We start from the raw sequence: 20,462 nt of genomic DNA, 5'->3' as shown, positions 1-20,462 counted from the left end.
AAGGAAGAATCTGTGGCATGATTCATGGGACAAAGCATTGCTGAATTTCAATCACTTCCCAAATCCCAATGATACAAGTAACTTGAGAGCTGGGCTGCAATAGAAATAAGTAGGGCCTGTTGAAAGGAACTGTCTATATAACCTACAGAACAGAGCACAGAAGGTTGCATTGCATCATCCTTGTGAAATCGAGAAGTTCTCTAGTAGTTATTTTTCTTTTAGTTCCATTTAAACAGGGTAGAGTACGATGAACAAGTACCTCTAAGAGTAACCCACATCTTCAAACAACTGACAAGAATTACCATTTCTCTTTTTAGAAGGTACACCCCCCCTTCCCCCCCTAGTCTTAGATATCCACTGCTAGTAGTATGTCTCAAGCCTGCCTGATTGGACAGGTTATTGAGGCAGTTATTGGTTAATTCCAGCTTACTACACTTCCTTACTCGTTACTTCCCACTAAGCCTGACCAGCTGTAACTACGAATTTGGTAATATCAAAGAACATCTCTCTTTAGGCAGAGACATATAAATATAGTAGGTTCCTGTGCTTCCCCCCCCCTTCTCTTTTTAAACACAGATACTAGACACTACATCATTGACCAGAAGACCTACAAGTGAGTTAACTAACCAGGTTCATCAGTAGGTCTTCTCCTTGCCTTCCAAGAAGTCCAACAATATAGTGCTAGCCTACTGCCTCACAGAAATGCCTACGGCCTTACAGAATAAAGATTTTCTCTTTAACAACTTCTGTCAAAGGTATATTATAATTGGATATTATAAGCACAGAATGCACACTCTTGGTAAGGTACCCATAGTTCTTTTTAATTAATAGGTCCAGATAAGAATGAACTGGCTATAACTTAACCAAAGTAGTACTACATTTTGATAAGAAGGAAATTGGAAAGAACAATTACAGGGGACCAACCCTATTTCATCTGTGACAAGCCAATGGATATTTGACTGAAGTGGGTTCTATACAGATGTCACTGCTCCACAATACCAAGAGCCAATGCTGTTCCTTAAAGTCTGTTATCACCAACAGGTGATCTCTGATGCTCACTCCTTAATAGTCACTCACTGCTGCATCATCTGTGGGCAAGATGATTTTAATAAACTGTGTTTGCAGGGTTGTATTTCCTGACAGCTGGCACAAATCTCTGCTGGTTCAATGTCAGTGAAAGCCAAGGTATTGATGAGGATCTTTCAGTCACATGGGATCTCATTGCTCTTGTAAACATGAGCTAAAACTCTGTGTAGCACTAGCTGTTGACTCTGGAGATAACAGTATCTAGATCCACCTGCAGGCTTTTAGTTTATGGCCTGCCTTTTAGAGTCAGGTCTTTTCCACTACACCTTAAATCTTGCTAGACAAAAAAAAAAAATATTTCATTTAGCTCAGCTTTCATTTTTTCCTTCCCATTTTATGTAAGTAACTGGGTTTAAGTAGCATTATGCATCTACAATAATAGAAAGTGGGCAGAACAATATAATAAATACAGAAAACAGCCGTATTAGAGAAATATGTATATAACAACAACAAAGTTTATAGCAAATAAGGAAGAGTAGCATGAAAAGGATGTCACAGTAACAGTCTAACACAGAAAATGCCCTGTCCCAAGCCTGGCCATACAAACAATCACGTGACACTGAAAAGTACAGCAGCTATAGCTATGCTGGTGCCTGTAACCACTGAAAACGATAGAGGAAGAGGAGTGAGTTTGGAGGACAGCTCAGCTGGAGCAGAGCTATATATACTCACCCTAGGCAGTAAAACTGAGATACTTACATGCTACAAGTGCATCACACTGGGTAGCGTGTCTAGGTGTCCCCTGCCCCCAAAAGGTCAGAGAGGGTCTTGGCTCTAAGAGATATACCAGTACAGAAAGTGCCCTCTGTGTGCAGCCTCACTCCCTGGACACTTCTCAAGTCTGGAACCAACATAATTTTTGCCTGGACAGAGACTCTTACATACTTTTGTCCCCCAGCTCAGTCCAGCTGCTGTTCTTCACTGTATTAAGGGTATATCACCCCAAACCTGCCTTATCATCACATCTGTTTCCATCTTCTGTGAGCCTTAACATTGAGAGCTTCCTTTGATGTGACCTCATAGCAAGTTATTCTGGCATGTGAAGACCACCACCATATTTATAATAAAACGCCAGATATTGACCTCTTATGTTGCCTCGTGGCTCTAGAGGAACTGTTTGCTCTTGATCTTGTTCCTCATGAGCACATGCTCATGTCACAGACTGCATACAGTGTCAGAAAAATAGCCTAGGGTTAGATGGGTCAACAAAACCAAACTCATGTTTTCCTTGAGTAGGTATTACTGGATGCACAGTAGAGGAATATGTGGCCAGAGTCCCTCTGTTGTCCCCCACGCTGTCCTTGTTCTAAGCATAAGTAACAAAAGCCAAGAAAAATGCAAATCGGTCTTCTCCGTATACATACACACATATATGTATGTGTAATACACAAGCATGCATTTTTTTTTGTTTGCTTATATATAAAGCATTTGCACACGCTACCCTCAACCACTTAGGAAATGTGGAACTGTTCAGCATCCCACAGGGGAAGAGCCAGCCAGTCCCTCCAGGCAAAAAAACAGCTGTGGGAAGCAGGGACCCACCACTACAGATGGCACACACTTTCTCCTCTGCCATTCAGTTTTTGTTGTTGGTCTGCTATTTCCACCTCCTTCTGTCTTTTTGTTTGTTAACTAGAAAATTACTTTTTCCTAGGAAAGGATCTGCGCCATAGAAATTACTGAATGAGAATTCACTGGTCTAGCTACCACAGCACAGTCCATTTGCATTTCCTCCTGCCCATCTTCGTGCCATGCTCTCCTGCCAGCTCCTCAAAGCAGGAGCTCTCTATTGCGCTCCATCTGTGCAAGGCCTGGAACAAGGATTTCCACTCCCAGTCGGTAACCAGGAACTAAGCAACAAACAGGTTGTAAAATGATGTTTGTACATTGCTTAGCAAATGGAGATTTTATTCCATATTGGCCCCTATACACTTAAAATAAACAGAGTTTAAATTTATCTAGGATGAAAGAGCTGTAAGAAAACAATGAGGAATTGCCAGTAGTGTCAAAGCAATTAAAATTCACACACTGCTTTATGTTTTCACAAACACTTTTTATAGGTCTTTCTTAATTAGCAAATAATCAGCTGTGTATCTAGAATACAAGTTTGTTATCTAAAGAGGGCCAGAGATGACACTGCCTGGTAAACTGTGTGCAATTTACTGCACAGAAAAACCTCTCATTTTTTGAGCATGCTTCCAGTATCCAAGCAATTGCCCCACAGGAAATTAGAAGAGAGTGTAGGAAAGAAGCAATCCTGTGGATTATCTGTTTAAGATTAATTTCTCACTGTGAAAGTTATTAAAAATAACACACAAAGCCATTCAAACTCAGACTATGGTTTCTCAAAGCACGAAGGCATGCAGAGACACCTCATAGAATGAAAAAAAAACTTCTTTGTACCTTCCTCATCTAGGGCTTGCTCAGGTCACAACTAAGTACTTGCACATTATCAGAGTATCAGGTCTAAAGGGATTTGGGTGGCTGTCCTATTCCCTTGACTACCAGACAGTAGCAGCAATTAGTAGAGATCACCCTACAGTAAAAAAACAAAACAAAAAAACCACCACCAAAAAAAACCCAAACCACTGTCAGAACAACATTAGAAAAACCTTTCTACCTACTCAGTTGTGATCATCATCTTTTTTCCACTACCATCACTTCGCTACTGTCATTCATGAAGTGAAGCCCTTCCAACCCCAGGGCAAGGGCCATGCCTAGCGCTCACTGTTCAATGGACCAGTGCTGAACGAAGCTCAGCTCAGACCTGCCTTTATGAAGAGCCAGACTGCTCTTCTCTGATGTATTTCTCACTTCTCTCTATTTCTATTCCACAGCTAGCGCAGTACACAGTATAAATAATAAGAGTAGATACCACAATAGCTTTCAAAGGACCAAATTTATATCATATCTTCAATGTACTACCGACTGCCACAGAGAATTTACCATCTAGAAAGTCAAGGGATGAGAGCCTGACATAGGTTATCAGCATAACTTTGTCTGCCAGGGCCTTGCTGAAACTCCCGAGAAGATTGCCTATTTGATGGTTCCTGTGTTTTTCTCTCTGCCAGGAAAAAAAAATAAACTGAAAACACTTAGCCAAGTGCCTTTTAGGTCCTTTGAAATCTGGTGGCCAGCTACCATGGTTTCAGCTACCACCAAGCACTACTTTTACAAAAAAAAAACAAAAACAAAAAACCCCAAACCAACAAGGGGTTTTTTTTTGTTTGTTTGGCAACACCTATTTGAGGCAGACAGACCAAAGCAAGCAGTAGATATTCAACCACCAGCACCTACTGAACTAGAATGGTTTGAGTAAATATTCAAGTCACTTCAATATTGTAGGTTTCTCTTTTTCAGACAAAAATTGAGCAAGGAGAGAGCACGTTTATCCCACTTCGCTCGTATCTGTATCATAAGATGCATCCACTTGTGCTTTAATAAGATTGCATGTGGTCCTGCTTTACATTTTGCAACCATCGTGCAAATATCCTCAGAAACATTTTTAAGGATACATCCAAGTTGCGTTACCAGGATTTTTTCCATTTCCCTTTAAATAACAAGTAGAAAGCTGAAAAAGTTGACGCTAATATAAAAGCCAATTAAACTTACTAAGACAAAGCCTTTTTGTTCGAATTTACCACTTGTAGGATGCCACAGGCTAGAATTCATTCCTGGTAAGCCCAGCAGCGAAGCAAAACCCCCCGCAGCGACCCGCAGGCAATCACCGCGTAACGGGGACCCCCGCCAGCACCGGCCTCCTGGCAGGACGCGCCGCCCAAAAACTCGCCGAACGCCGCAGTTTGGGGGAGGATAGCGGGGAACCTGAGAAACTCTTTATCAGCAGAAAGAAATCAAGGCCCGAAATAGCCGGCGATAAGCTCAGGAAAGCCCAGCTTGCCCGGAGGCAGAAAGCAACGCGGCGCTACCCGCTCCTGCTCCGAGGAACCAGCCCACGGAGCGGAAAACTTTCTCCACGCCGTGGGCAGCTTTCTCGGGGCAGGACGACGTGTGCGCATAGATACAGAGAGCAAAAGAGTTAGTTGGTTGTTTTCTTTTTTTTTTTTTTTTCTTAAGTTACTGGCAGGCAGGAGGCCAGGTTGCTGCTGTTACCGCCCGCCCCGGGACGAAGGCGGCTCGCAGCCGGGCGGGAGCTTTGCCCCGGCGCTGCCGTGCCGGCGGAGGGGCCGGCAGACCCGCGGGCTCACCTCGATGAGCCGCTGCAGGGCGGGCCCCTGCAGGCAGGTGTGGTTGGCGAGCAGCTCCCAGTGCTGCTGGAGGAGGTGTTGGGCCGCCTGCACCTCGGCCGGCCGCTCCAGCGCCTGCAGCACGCCAGCGCCCAGCCCCACATAGCCCACGTAAGCCACCAGCAGCACCGGCACCCCCCAGCGCCGCCGCTGCTGCCGCCGCGCCGCCACCATCGGCCCCTCTGCCGCCGCCGCCGCCGCCCCCGGGGCTGAAGAAGCTGCCGCGCCGGGGGCGGGAGCGGGGCCGCCCGCGGGAGGAGGGCTGCGCTGGGCCGGGCCGGGCCGGGCCGGGCAGGGCGCCCGGCCGGCCCCCAGCGCCTCCCCCGGGCCTGCCCCCGCCGCTGGCCCCTTCCCACCCCCCGCGGCGCCGAGGGAAGCCCAGCGGCGCGCTGTGCTCTGCCGGGCCGGGCAGCCGGTTCTGCCGCTTCCCCCGCGGCGGCTCAGCCGCCTCGCCACCCTCGCCTTCCTCTTCCGCTCCCCACCTGTCTTCTCCGGAGCGCAAAACTGCCCTAGGGCTCCCTTCTCCGTGCAAGGACACGGGCACCGAGTCACGCTGGCCCCTCGGAGGGATGCTACCCAACTCCCTGCCCAGCAAACCGAGTTGCTCACCTAACCAGCTGGTACCAGTTACAGATCATTATAGCAGCAGCTTGTGCGAATCTAGTTTCCTCCTTCACTCAGCTGCTAAGGTAATTTGAAAGCCAGTAAACAGGTGTTTCTGATAATGACTCTTCCATATACACAGTTGTAAAGGTAGCAAAAAGGTGAGACTTTTTATCATTTGTGGTGTTCCTATGAAAGATGGGAGCACTTTCTCTATATAAGTAGTTCCTCAGACTGATTAATGATTTTCTTGTATAGCACTGTATCAAATGTTCCCTGCTGTTCTCTCACCAGTTAGAAAAAGCAAACAAATCACTTTGGGCGTATAAAAAGTTTGTAATTTACCTATTTTGTTGTGGAATGTAAGATAAAGGGGAATAAACCCACTAAATTTCTGAACAGGATGCCTTCGTACACTCTCAGATGGTAATATCTTCTCGCACTGCCCTGTGATTTTTTTTGCCAGGGAGTGTTTGTACTATTCCAGATAAGACAGCCTTCAAACAGGTATTGCACCCCTGGAACAGTTCTGGTAATGTGCTAATTTATGTTTTTCTGGGAGGTGCTTTAAACTGACTAGCATAAACTCATGGTTTTACTGGCAAGCTGCAAAACTTAATATGCAAAGGCAGACCAATTCCAGTTTAAAGATATCATCCTGAACACAATCTTAAAAAAACCCTTATACTGCTTATTGCTCAGTCTTAACTCTGCCTTCTCAATGTATTCATTACTGAATGATGTTTAAAATGGAAAAGAAAAAAAAGCCTTCTATAAAAATATATACGAGAAAGAAAAGATACAAAGACACTAAGAAGTATATATACGCACGTTCCTCTTTCATTTAAGATCAGGAAATAGACGCATCTGAGCTACATTTTGACATTTTAACTGCATTAAATCAGATAGTTTATACAAAGCACCCTAAGTATAACCATGCTAAACATTACAGACTAAACATATAGCCTTTAATGTTTATACTAAAGATATACTCTAGAAAACAAATTACAGGTGAGACTCAGGGTTTGTAACTACAAGCAACACTGTGAAAACTCAGGACATCAAGCACGTGCTTGCTAGAAGAAATTTGGGAGGAAGAGAGGAGATCAAGATTTGTAACAAATCTTTACCGAACCATATAATATTTTAATGGCTGATTTTCTTGAGTATTCTCAGAAATGTCACTTGTGTGTCAGCCTTCTCTTCGTATTTCCAGGGAGAACGGCTCAGAGATTTGCAGATGATATTTTGGTGTTGTCTGGAAGGTACCAATATATCTGAGGGTGAGGAAAGGTTTGCTGAGTAGACTTAAAAGGTAAGTGTAAGCCTGGAAGGATGTTCGCTTCTTGTCCTGCGCTGGACTGCAAGTGGTAGCTGCTCAGGACAACGTGCTACTTTTCCACATGACAGACGAACACTGCCTCAGCCATCGCTTCTGCCATGGGCTGCAGAGCTACCTTCAAAGGCTTCAGAAGTGCTGTTTTCCATGCATCTGAGCTGAGCATCTGGTAGCAGGTTGTGTGACCTCCATTCTGTGCAGGACTGCACCACTGGTAAAATGAGTTATTAAAAGCGCAGAAGAGTCCCTTTTGTGCACTCTTCCGCCTCCTAGTAAGCCCTTGTCACTGCACAGTTGTTCCACATTATTTTTCTTAGCTGGTCAGCTGATACTTGTTGACTACTTTTTTGTTAGAGGAAGGGTATTAGAAAGCATTTGCTCCATTCATGCTCAAGAACTGGGCCAGTGTTCCCAGTATGTACCTCAAAGTAGTTCTGATTACAGATGTGCATGACCTTTAGGATCTTTACAGGATCTTGAAAAATTGACAAAGTGAGCAAGAAATTTCTATTGCTTGTGTAACACAGGAGAGGTCATCAGTATCTTTCTCTTTTCTGTTCCAACATGGCCATATGCTTGATTTAAGGTATCTTTTTGAGTCTTCCAGCAGGCAGCTTGAGAACTGCTGCAGCTACTCTCAGCCTTACTAACAGCAGCAGTAGCAAAATAATTCGGAAGATAGTCTCACCATGCTGCTACTTTGCAAAATCAGTATCAAATACAGGAGCAATATTCTGGACTGCAGTAAAAGCAATCCAAGCTCCCTGCTGTCATATGTCAAGTAAGAATGATTTTAACAAACACTTTGCCAGTAAGTGGTGCATGCATGCTTTCTATCCCTGATAAACCTCATTATCATTTTTTACGGCATGCAGCATGGTGTAAAACACTGTACAGGATCACCTTTAGACTAGTGCATGTTTTGTGGCTGGCTGTGGCTAGATAAAGTAAGGAAGGCATGGAAAAAGGCAAGGTGAAGGGAACAGGTCAGATATAGAAGTCAGTAGAACTTTAGTTTTGTCTTTCACACAAGCAGGCCTAAAATGTCTTGTAGCGTTGGCACAAGGCAGGTAGAGAGTACAGTGATGGTGATCATATTAAGAAGTGCATGTGCAAACATTATGTCTGAAGAATAGCGAATACTGAGAGAGAAAGTTTCCTGTGAGATCTGCAAAGGTACAAAAAGCCAGACAGGAGAGAGTTGGCTGCTCTCAGTGAAAGAGGCTACAAAGAAAGCCGTTGCACAAATTTATAGGAATAGCTGAGGGCATAGAGAAAGATCAGTAAAAAACAGGAGATAAAATCTGTGAGGTAGGTAGTGGTAAGGCGTGAGGGAAATCTTAGATGGGATAAGCATTTGAAAACTCAGTTTTGAAATGAGTTGAATAAAGCCTAGCTGGCATTCTTACATGCCAGCATTTCAGATTTGAGCAGCCATACTGCGCTATCCAGGAGTCAGCAACTAGCAAAGAAAACAAGCACCAAGTCAGATGTAAGAGCAAGCGTCTGTTGTGACCCTCCTCAGAAGTAAAAATCTAGCACAGAAAGTATGCGGGAAGAGATTTGTGACCTACACACGTCTCTACATGTTTTATGGACACTTTCCCAAAATGAAATATCAAAGCAGCTGCTGACAGGCTGACATTTGATGTTACTGTAGCCTGTCAGCCATAGGCTAGCTTGAGGCTAGTCTACATGCCCAGTCATATTTCACTCACACTTTACATTAACGTTCCATTTATAAATGAGTTTAAAAGGATTAATTGGTGGTTAGTATGAGTTAAAAACATACTGAATAAATAGCAGTATGTACATAATTACAAGCATACCCATGCAATGTGTTAGTGATCATTATAAACAATCTAGTATGGTACTCAATGAATGGATAATTGTTTTATCAAGTTTCTATAGTTTACTTTAATACAGAGTATCACTACAGTTTTATACCTCAGTGAGTAGCCTGTTGTAAGGGGCTTATATGTCTTTCTTTGGCTTTTCTGTTTCTTTGGAGGTGGCTGCTGCTACTTTTGACTTAGAATAACTGTGATAAAATCAAACTCCCTGTTTCTCACGGGTGACACTATGCGCATGACTGAGGATCAGATTTAACACAAGAGCCTATCATCAGCCTTATTTAGAGGCAAACGGACAGCATCAGCTCTGTATGGAGCATGATAGTTCTTCAATGAACAGGCCCAAAGCAAATGCCAGACTCTAATAATATTTGTGATCTGGCTGGAAATAAGGAAGTCTGCTTGCATTTAGATTTAGTTTAAAGTGCTGTTTTCAAGTGGCTGTGAAATGAACTGCGATAAGGATAAGGACCTGCTTTGAGCTGTCAGTTTGCTCTGAAATGAATTGTAACAGTCCAGGCAGCGCTGGATAGACACATAATTTCTGCACAATTTAAGAGACAAGCATTTTAGCCCAGGAACTAAAGAAATGGTATCATGTTATATGAAAGCTGTTAATTTCAGACAATATCAAATGAATCTTAATTGGATGGATGTCATTAAGCAGGTGGTCATTACTGTTGATGTTCCTTTGTGGGTTTGTTTGTTTTCTGATTGGAAATGAAGAAAGATTTCTGTACCTGACTTTTTCCAATTGACATTCTTGGAGACATGACTTCTCATTGGAGGTGGGAGGCAGTCACTCTGGATTTTTTGAAAACGAGTGACCATAAGAACTGAATTCCACTGGAGAAAGAGAAAGGATAATAATTGATTACTTTAAGGGAAGTTGCCTTTGTTGAGTGAGAAGTGTAAAATGAATCCTGGGACAGTTGTTTTACCATGCGTGCTACTTCTTTGGAGGTTTAATTGGCTGATGCCTACACGGTGAGTGGAAATTTCAATGCATCTGAAACATTTCCTCCTTAGGAAACAGTCCACAACCTGTGGTTTAGTCCTTTAACCACAGAGCTTGCTTAGTGTGAGGTATAGATGAAAGATCTGCTTTCAAGACTGCTTTCTGTGTACCTTGCTCAGCTAGGGATGTGGATTCTAGGCTGCTCAGGTTCATCTTCCAATTTGGCAGTGGCTCCTTCTGCCAAGCTTAAGTCAGGCTTGTGCCACTTTAGCTGAAGGAATTTTTCCATCAAGTCAGCTCCCACGTTGAAGACCAGAGCCAGCCAGGCCAAGCCAAAAACAATCCAAATCGCAGTTAGGCTCCTGTACACTGGGATATAGTGCTTGTTGGGGTTTGTGCCTGAAAAATCCAGGAAACTCTGCATATTAATCTTGACAGCTTTGGTCTGCCAGGCAGCATACATACTCATACACCCTCTCCACCCCTGCAAAAGTGTATGTTTAACAAGTTTGTGTGATCTATGAACACTCTTTTTTTTTTTTTTTTTTTTTCCCTTTTTTCTTTTTGTGTTCCAACTCTCAGGTTAAGCTTAGCACAGCTGGTATCAAATCTCTGAAGCTGAGGCTATATCATAAAAATAGCCATATCTAATGTTAATTAGGGATGCACAAAATCAAGTGTGGAAACTTGGAAACCCAGTGTTGAATCCATATTAGCCATATTTTAATCAAGAGACACATGGGATCTCCGATGATTTAGAAAGATACAGTTTACTACCTCAGTGATATTGTGATTGCTTTTTGTAGGGTGATATACCTCAGTAACCAGGATTCAAAATCACCTGGAGAATATTATATGGGAAATGCAGCTATTTTAAGTAAGTGGTTGTGGGAATTTTAATCCCCAGTTTGATATTTCCACAGCATGGACAATCGGTGCAGCTGATATGGGCACAGGACAGCACTGCAGCCATCCATCTAGTCTCTGTCATCCAGATCATCATGAAACTCCACAGTGCCCAGATTCAGCATGGGATGGGTTTTCATCTCCTTTGGGAACACAGTTACGACCTCTAGGAGAGGAGAGCTACTACTCATGAAATAACAGACCCTAGTGACTTTAACAAATAAACACACTATACATAATCTGTTAAGAGCATTTCTTCAAATAAGTGGGTGGAAAAATAGCCCCTCACATGTCTCTACTGCTATGTCTCAGCCTAGATCTCTAGACTATGTAGTCTCACTGGGTTTGTTTTCTTTCACAGGCATCCTGGGGTTGTCAGTAATATTCTCCCCACTGTAAGTACTGATCATTTCATATTTGACATGATTTCTTATTGGGAATGGTAGGCACTTGCTGAAACAAATCACTGTTAGGCTAGTGTGGTTCACAGGCTTAATATTGCCAAAGAGATTTCATTTATATTCCACCTGTCACTCATGGATCATATTTGTACCAGCTTGGACATAGTCACTGTTGAATGGGTGTTCAGTGGCATATGTGAAATGAGTTTGGTGACTCTCAGCTTAGCTGTCAAGAGAAAAATGCCCATGTCGTATAATATGTTAGCTCATTATTACCAGTCTGGCTCAGCTTGCTCTTGTACCAGATTTATATTGGAGTGGATATCTATGCTCTCTGTATTTAGCTTTATACTAGAGTAACTAATCTCACCAAAGCTCAATCCAGTTCACCTTCTTTATTACCTACTACATAGTCCCCAAATCCAATGGTGCTCAGGGTGATGAAGGTGAAGTAAAAGCCTTCTCCGTAGCTCCAGCCTTCTACGTAACTGAAGACCAGTGGTGGGAACACTAGGAAAAGCAAGGTCCCAGTGGTCAGGAAGATGGCCACTGCCAGTGTTTGAACCACCTGAAAGATAAAAGGAAGATGGCAGCTAAACAGCGCTGAGCAGTTGTCTACTGGAAACTGCTGGGTCTGTTTTGGTCTTGAATCACAAACCCACTCCAGCTGTAAGCAATGTTCAAAAAAAGAAGGATAAACCAATGCTTCCATGCACTGCAGGCTGACCTTGCTGTTTACCCTGCACATAGATATTGTACCTAATCATGAATCCAAAAAATCTTAAAATTAGGAAAAAAAGGAGGATATTTTTAAAGGTTTTTTGCAATGAGTTTTTAAGTATGCTCAAGTCATTTTCAAACTTATTATGGCAACCATAGGAAAGAAATACTCACTTTACAGTTTCAACTCAAGTGGAGATGCTCTCATAATCAATTGGCTCCTGTCTTTGAGGAAAATCACCAAGTATTGCATAACTCACGATACAAAGATTGGCAAGAACAAATTAGGGTTCTCTACACCATGACTGCTTCCAAAGATTTATAAAGTGGCTTGCAAGAGCTCAGCCAAAAATATGTTTGGATGAAATCTAAGTGAAGTCAGTTTGCCTGCTTTTATTTTTAACTTAGAAGCATTCAGAGCCGAACTGTTTTCTGTCAGCACAGAGCAGATCTGTGTCTCAGTACAAACGTCTGCCTTCTGGGAGATAAGTTACAGTGTATGTAGCTGCAATAGATAGGTACACAGAATGGTCAGTGGATGGGTCATGACAGGGGATTTCAGGAGTTTAGGACTGAAGATCAGGAACTCATGGGTTTCCAGGGAACACACTCTGGTGAACTTTTGACTGCTGATGTGTAGGCTGATGCAAACTCATTACAATTGTTTAAAAATGCCCTCAAGGGCATTCAAACCAGAGTATGATTTTCTATGCACGTGCCTATTGTGACTGGATAAAAAGCCAAATCACTGTTTATAAAGTAGAAGGTCCAGGTATCATGTTTTTCTTTCTCTCTCTGTATTATCTCACATATAAAATAGTCCACTGAGCTTGACAAACTTGGCGTAAGCCTACTGGGTGACTTTGACAAATCATTTCTATATTATGTACCATGTCTCTCCAGCTGTATAATAATACTTACCTCATTTGCAAAGCACTTTGAGAATTATTGATCAACAGGGTTATAGTTGATATCTGTTCTCATTTAGTTCATTCCAGAAGTGTGATAGCATTTAATTAGATAATAAAGTTTGCATAAAATTTTATACTGAAATGCACAATATTACTTTTTACCCTGGATTTTAAGAACTTTCTGGTACAAACTTATAACATAGGGGACAGTAAGTCAGGAATGAAGAAGAACTGATTGTAATTAATTTCCCAAAGCATGACTAAATGGTGTTTAAAAGGAGATGAACGAACTTCCTGGAAGAGGCTTTTCAGAGTGAACGAGCAGATACAGCTCCAAAGCTTTGTCTGATCATAGGAGTTCTGCCAAAAATGAGGTGTTAATTCAGGAGTGAAAAGAAAAAAAAAATCACATCCCTCAGGTGCTAGTAGAAATCTGAGGAAAGACGCAGCTATACTAGCATGAAAATCCTTCTGGTGGTAGAGCTGCATGTATTTGGGGAACAGCCATAGGTTATGCAGCTAAAGAACTTCTTGTTCATATAAAGCAATTCTGCATTTGACAGTACCTTTATAGCTTTCCCAGTGTAGGTAAAGAATGCAGTGACTCAGAGATTTTACAAATGAAAAAGAGCAAAAAACTTGTGCCAGAACTCTGAAATGTTTCAACATACCTAACATATCTAATCTCCCTTTTCCCTAACGAAAGGGGTCAATTCATTGAACCTTTACTCAGAAACATGCACTAATTTTGTTATAAATGACCTTCATGTATTTTCTGTTATCAGTGCTTCCTTTATTCCAGTACATCTGGACAAGTTCAATGACTCCCCAATAAACTATAACGAAGGAGAAGAAGTATTTATTTACATTTCAAGAAAATAAAAGGAAGTGCTAAATTGGTGGCACAATCAGGGAAGGTAATTCAAGCCAGATTGGCAGACCAATAAAAATAAGTTGTCTTTGCACAGTGTAGAGCTACATTCTGAATAGATGCTAGCATAGGCTAGATAATAAGAACTTGCTTCAGCAATGTGTGTATGTGCATGTATTCTGCTAAGGTCACTAGAGCTTAAGCACCCTCCTCAAAACTGAGGCCATGCTTGCTTAGCAGTTTTGCTGAGTCAGGTTTTAAAAAGGCAAATCTAGAGTCCGTCAAGCAAAAGCAAATTGCTTTAAAGCTATCGTAGATAAATAGAGTATATCAATTTTCTGATATAGAGGGCCACGTAATTGCTGTAGTTCAGAAAAATGTAGGCACACACAAGGAAACCCAATCTAGCAGCAGCCGTACCTATCTGAGAAGAGAGCTTTAATTAGTTTTAAAATAGTGTAAATAAATGATAGATTGACACTGTACCTGGGCACGGCCTGGCTTTTGCACCCATCTTTCCAGGGTAATCAGATGAGCATTGAGGCCTTTCCCCAACTGATTAAGGAAGGCCAGGTTGAGGGGCACCCCGAATAAGGCATAAAACACACAGAAGATCTGCCCTGCCACTGTGCTGGGGGAGAGGTTACCATAACCTGGAAAAAAGAAGAAAACAGCTGCATTAAAAGGCTTTACAGTCAGGCTGCAGGCCATCATGAGAAGTTCCTAGGCCTGGAAACTCAGCTGCGTTACCTGTGGACCTATGATATTCTGCAATTAAATCTGCCTACAAATTGCTATAGCTTATGAAGGAGCACTGTGCATTTACTGCTACTAACAGAAAATCTAACACAAAAAATATTACTCTTAAAGAGTATTGTAATTTTCTATAGGTCTCTGATTTTGTGGTGAGCACAACTGAGTGCCTCAAAGCAACCTTGAAATGTGCTGTGCATGTACAAAATGATATTGCACATACTAAGTAGGCACTCAGCTGTTTTTGCAGGTGTAATATGCTGGATACACAAGAATAACAGGTATCATTGGAAACCAATAGAAAACTGTAACCCACAGTAGTCAAGATTGTCTCGCAGGTGTATTCATTCCACCAATTGCACATTTCCAGGGGCTTTATAGGACAGCTGGAGGAAACCCCAATTTATAAGGAAAGAGAGTACCTCACCTATAGTGGTGACAACAGTTCCTGCAAAAAAGAAGGAGTTGCTGAAGTCCCAGTTACTGGGATTTGTAGAGTTTCCTTCTGGGTTGACCCCTTTTTCCCATGCTTCCATGAGGACCTGAGGCAGAAGAGGTCAAAGGAGCAAAGATGAGCAACCCATTAGACCAAATCAGGAAGAATGTCAGAAAAAAAGAGAGAAGTAAATATTGTATTCCATCTTGAGCAAGCAGAGCAATAAACAGTGTTGATAATAGGGTAGAGTTTGACTAAAATGGCCTTGTGCTGACATGGCAAAACTTGGAAATAGAGCTGGCCAGGAACTTGAACTCTTGTTACTGGAGAACTGGCCATTGAAGTAGGATAGGTTTCATAATTAGTTGAAAGCTAAGGGGAAGGGAGTGGAGGGATTCCCGAAAGTGATCAAACTGGAAAAAGAAAGTGAAGTTAGGCCATAAAAAATAAAGACAGTTCCTCTTCTCTCCTTCCCTAGTCTAGTCATCTCATTTCAGTTTTTAATTTGGGCCTGTATAAATGTATGGTTGTGTCTGTGGGGAGGGGCATGGGGAACATGCTCGTTTCTGTTTCCTCCATGTAATTACTAGTGAGGATGAATTTCTATTTTTGACTAGGTCTTCCCAATAATTTTCAATGAATATTAGGCTTCCCCTAGTCTAAAAGATTAGCTAATGAAATATTCTCTGCTGTTCCAGATAGCTCTTATCAGATGACCAAAACTACTATGTGCAAAAGAAATGCTGCTCCTATTTATGCATCAAGTATCTTGTTAGCTGCCTTAGTGGAGATTGTGTTCCTTTGCTCTCCCTGAGGATTTCTCTGAAGGAGACTGGTTACCCTCTGCTCAGTGGCTGGGGTTTCAAGAATCCCCTTGTTCGTTACATACCAATTTTGAGGTCTAGGTCACAGCCTTCATCATTTTGCCAAATGCCTGAAGGAATTACTTGTTCATCTCTTCTAGAGACTTTTGTATGATGCAAGACATGAGCAGGATAGAACAGCAACCCCAGCTTTATTTGGTTCCAGAGTATGAGACCAAAGAAGATATTCTTTCTTGATTCAAATGTTGATCATTGCCAGAAGGATTGCTTATCTGGTGAACATACCCACTACAAGGTTTTGCATAGGTTCTGCAAGATTAGCTGATCTGTGCTGGTGGATTTAGTATCCTAAGTTTAATAGCTAATGTTATTCCTTTGGTAAAAAATCCTACAGCATTGGTCAAGTCCATCAGATAGGGCTGCTAGGCATCGTCACATGTGATCTCATGACTGAAGCGTCAGCAGAGTTTCTTTTCAATATGACAAAGAACTTTACATTGTCCATTAAAAGCCTGTTCTTAGAATGGGAAGAATTTGACATGTCAAATTATCTAGAGTTGACTATTTTATTTGCTGGTTGGAAGGAACACACAGAAGCTACTGAGGTGTGAGTCTTTTGAAATGTCTAAAATAATCACAGGTTTAATTCATACCTGTAAGGAACACTTGTCAGTTCTATCCATTTCAATGCACAAGAGTTCAGAGGAGCTATATTCACAGCATGAAAACCAACATGGAAGAGTAAGGCGACGCTGAGTGTTGGACATAATCAAAACAGGGACTTAAAAAGGTACTTCTCTACTCAATGAATCTGCTTCTCAGTTATGCTGTCAGAATGGCATAATTTCCTGACCAAAGCATGTTTACCAGAGACACATTAGATCGCAGAGTTTGGATCTGTACTTTCCCAAAGCTCCAGGCTGTTCAGCTCAGGAGCTGCAGCTCGGGGCCACCTCTCAGCTAGGCAGTTTTAGCCAAGCAGAGCCAATGCAGTTTATGAGCATGGAATCGCAAGAATTTGCTTCATGTACAATCAAGCCAAAGTGGTAACTCTATTATTAGTGATAATGTATATGCAAAAAGAAACCTGGGTTGATTCTCAGATTCCAGGATTTAGGTTTAAAGAACTGGCCATAAGACAAGACACCTTATACTTGTCAGCTGAGCAGACTGAATCTAGTGGCTGTGTCTCACCACAGCCTGAATACTGTGACTTTTCAGACTGGAACTTCTGACAGAATGAACAGGCCTCCTTAACCATACAGTTAAAACGTACAGAGAGATGATTGCTTCACGGCAGTAGTTTTAGACTTAGAGATTTAATATGGAAAGACTTCTATTCTCTACTCTTAGCAAGAGTTAGACAAATTTCTTAAGAGGTTTTATAAATGACAGGTGAGTCAGAGGGCACCTGCACTTAATCAAGTCCAAGTACTTTGAAGCTTGGTGCATTGTAGGTGATAATTTGGTGCCCTCAGCTGGTTTTGTCTGGAATAGCTTACAAGTGAAATGTATCTAATTCGGCAGAGATGCAGCAAAATGTGATTCTCCGAGTGGCACAGCAGTGCTAAGGAGGCTCCACTGGAGCCAGAGGGAGGAGGATCTGGACATGTGTGAACCCTCCCTAAGATTTCTAGGGTACCAGAGATTTAACTAAAGCTTTCAATCCTATGAAGTATCTGGTGAAGCTGAAAAAAACAGACGTGTTTTTAGGCATGCAAGTTCTTGGAAACTCTAGTCATTTTCTGGCCAATGCCAAATGTTCCACAAGAAATATATCACAGTATTAGTAATCAGAACATTGTCCTTGTAGACAGAGGTTCAGGCACCTTCCCTTCCCTTTCTGATCTGGACTTCACTGTTTGCTTAAATCCATTCACAGAATCTGGGCCTTTTGTTGTTACCTTCGTGGAAGTCCTCTGACTTGGACAGTGCAAACTTACAGCATGTTCAGAGTTTCTATCAGGTTTAATGACGTGGTAGAAAGAGTTCAAACTGTTTAAGCATCCAGCTCTGCAACTGGATAAATTTTGAGCACAAAGAAAGTGGTAGTTCAAGGATTTCTATCCAGTTCTTGCAATACTAGAGTGACAATATGTCTATAATAATACCAAGAAAGGTCTAGTAATTTATCTCCAGCCAGTTTTGAGGAATAGATTAATATGTAATTGAAGATGTCATTAATTGACAAAGCATATTGACCAAGAGCCCTTTATCTCTTATTATAAGTGATAGATAACAGTTCATGATGGTTGACTTATCTTTTCTTTAGAGGCCTGGAAGCGCAGGACCACCTTCAAAAGCAGTAGACAATTTCTAGTACAAAAGAAGGGCAGAATTTGCACAGGTGTGGAAACCTTGGAAGGGAAACCTACTTCTTCTAGGTTTGATTCTTGTTTTTTGTCCCCATGCATAATTCCCATGTAACAATTAATGAGAGAGCTGAAAACAATGAAGTTGAAATTATTGCAAGGTAGCACGAAGGTGCATCAGCAGATTTGCATCTTTTGGGAGTTCATGACTGGGAAAAGAAAGAAGTGCAATAGATCAGGATAAAGAGGTACGTAAATGGGCTTGAGAAACCTCTGCCTTTCTCTTGTACAGTTAGTCCTTTAATGTCATGGACAGCAGATCAATTGATGACATGCTTGGCCACAACAGTATAATTTCTTCTAACCAAAATAATGCTTGAGTCAAAATAATGGGAGCCTGTTCCTCTTACCTGTACAAACTGCTCCAGGGCTTGCCTGTCCAAGCACGTGTAGTTCTGCAGGAACTTGAGCTTCTCCAGCTGGAACTGGTCCCGAAAGTGGTTCTCTGCCTGTTTCTCCAGCAGCTGGAACACCATAGCGCCCAGGAGGAGGTAGAAGAGATACCCCAGTACCAGCAGCGGAGTCCAGCTGATCTGCCGGTTGTGTATGGTGAGGAGGGGCATGCTGCTGCTCTGCTGCTGCCAGTCCCTGCTCAGTACTTAAGAGGTTACTCTCCCAAGATGTGTGCTACCCAGAACACCCAGGAATCACACACTGATGTTCCCAGCTACTCCCCTGGAGAATTTTTTAACAGAACATACAGGTATCAAGCCTACACAAAATGAGACTAACAGGCAAATTTTCTTCCACATCTTTTCTCTGTCCAAAATAAAGGGAGAGCATTTATGGCTTAATAAGAATGTGAATCATAGTGTTTTTCTCCTATTAAAACAACTTTTATCCAAAGATCTCAATCAAATGAATGAAGCCTGACACAAGCCCTCTGAGATTGGTATTGTTTTCCAGGCTGGGAAGCTCAAGTAAAACTGTGGTTGAATGACTTACCCAGGGTCATACGAATATAGAGTTACAAATAGACTCTTAAAGTCTTGACAAGTAAAGCCTTACTCTAAACACTAGACTTCTGTACAAGAAAACACTATAAACTCTCTAATTACAGCAGACTTCCCAGAACAAAGAAGAGTATGGAGCTGAATAAATGGAAAAGTCAATAGCTGCCTTCTGTACCATACAAACATTGCTGGCACCAGTGAAAGCAGCATGATGAAGCTCATGAACATCCTGAATTCGCCCTGGTCACAAGACAGACCTTCCCTTTCTTTTCTAACCCTAATAATATTGGTCCCCTCACTGCCTGGCCTGCCGCTCCTGAATTCTTTGTCAGATGACTCCACCCTTTAGTCCATAGAGTTAGAGAATGAACCACTCATGCCTACTGCTTTCAGTCTCTGTATTGCCCTTTTAATCCAAATGCACAAAGGGGAAGGAGGGCTTAAGGTTAATCGTTAGCTAAAAAAGTATCAGAGGTTCACTCATGGGAGCCTTAATGATTATCATGCACTGGAAATGAGCTGGGCTTGCATATTATTCTGTAGGAAGAGCTTTATGGCTAGTGTCATCTATGCCACACTGCTTCTGAAAGAAAACACACAGAGCAAGAAGGTCATGTGGCCAGGGCTGCAATTTTGTTATTAAGCTCCCTTCCCACTAAAATGTTCTGGGTACAGATATTGCTCCTTCGCTTAGTATTCAGATTGGTTTTCACCTACCTTCAAACAGGAGGTAGTGCTCAGAGAAAAAGACTGAAAAAATGGTTTCATTCATATCCATGTCTGGGAAAAGCCCTGTACTGGCCATTTGAACTGCGCTCCTAGCCTAGGGCCAGCCATCTCCACCCAGAAGAGGAACACTGACTGGCAGCAGGCGGCCACTTGTCACTCTGAAAAGTGAAAAGTATTGTGGAGAACTCCCAGAAGAACTTCTTGGTCTTTGTCTGGGACCGCTCTGTTGCTGTGGCCGGGGGACAGAAAGATTTCAGTAGAGAAGTGCAACGTGCAAGAACACAGAGCCTCGGTGCTCTGGTGTTTCTTTTCAGCTGAAGTGAAACATTTGGGAGATGATAGAAGCTATAGCAGCAGTGATATTACCGAGCACTGCAATGATATTATGAAACAAACTGATCTGAAGCAACTGAGATGTCCAGCTTATCACTGATGGAAGGCCTTCTCTTGGTCTGTGCTAAGGAGGACAATTACTTTCAGAGTATTTAACAAGAACTTCT

The 20,462-nt window shown here is 42.2% G+C and overlaps 2 protein-coding genes across 3 annotated transcripts in view; both read right to left on the bottom strand.

Annotated features, from left to right (window-relative positions):
* KCNK17 (potassium two pore domain channel subfamily K member 17) overlaps positions 1 to 5,549 on the bottom strand; it is a 28,714-nt gene extending 23,165 nt beyond the window's left edge. For both annotated transcript variants that reach the window (XR_015708317.1, XM_087775260.1), the window contains exon 1: positions 5,295 to 5,549. Coding sequence is in view for 1 of the 2 variants with exons in the window: in XM_087775260.1 (XP_087631386.1) it covers positions 5,295 to 5,507 (213 nt within the window). In the remaining variant the exon portion in view is untranslated. The remainder of the gene's footprint in view (positions 1 to 5,294) is intronic.
* A 4,702-nt stretch (positions 5,550 to 10,251) lies between these two features.
* On the bottom strand, positions 10,252 to 18,843 carry LOC104021504 (potassium channel, subfamily K, member 16). The gene is made up of 5 exons (XM_009475068.2): positions 18,631 to 18,843; positions 15,076 to 15,190; positions 14,382 to 14,548; positions 11,796 to 11,961; positions 10,252 to 10,485 (listed from the first exon to the last, which is right to left on the bottom strand). Exons 1-5 carry the CDS (start codon positions 18,841 to 18,843, stop codon positions 10,262 to 10,264), a joined length of 885 nt encoding a protein of 294 aa, XP_009473343.1. The 3' UTR covers positions 10,252 to 10,261.
* Between the last annotated feature and the right edge of the window lie 1,619 nt (positions 18,844 to 20,462).

This window comes from Nipponia nippon, unplaced genomic scaffold (assembly GCF_047370975.1).
Source record: "Nipponia nippon isolate SJK-2023a ecotype South Korea unplaced genomic scaffold, ASM4737097v1 scaffold_4, whole genome shotgun sequence".
Classification (NCBI taxonomy): domain Eukaryota; kingdom Metazoa; phylum Chordata; class Aves; order Pelecaniformes; family Threskiornithidae; genus Nipponia; species Nipponia nippon.
The sequence above is the reverse complement of the archived record's forward strand: the minus strand, read 5'-3'. Positions and strand labels throughout refer to the sequence as shown.

Excerpts from the sequence above, each read along its gene's own strand:
- LOC104021504 (XM_009475068.2), bottom strand. The coding sequence starts at position 18,843 with ATGCCCCTCCTCACCATACACAACCGGCAGATCAGCTGGACTCCGCTG. Across the intron at positions 14,549-15,075 it reads AACTGTTGTCACCACTATAG|GTTATGGTAACCTCTCCCCC; the intron begins GTGAGGTACTCT and ends TCTTTTTTCCAG. Across the intron at positions 10,486-11,795 it reads ATTTGGGGACTATGTAGTAG|GCACAAACCCCAACAAGCAC; the intron begins GTAATAAAGAAG and ends TGGATTTTTCAG.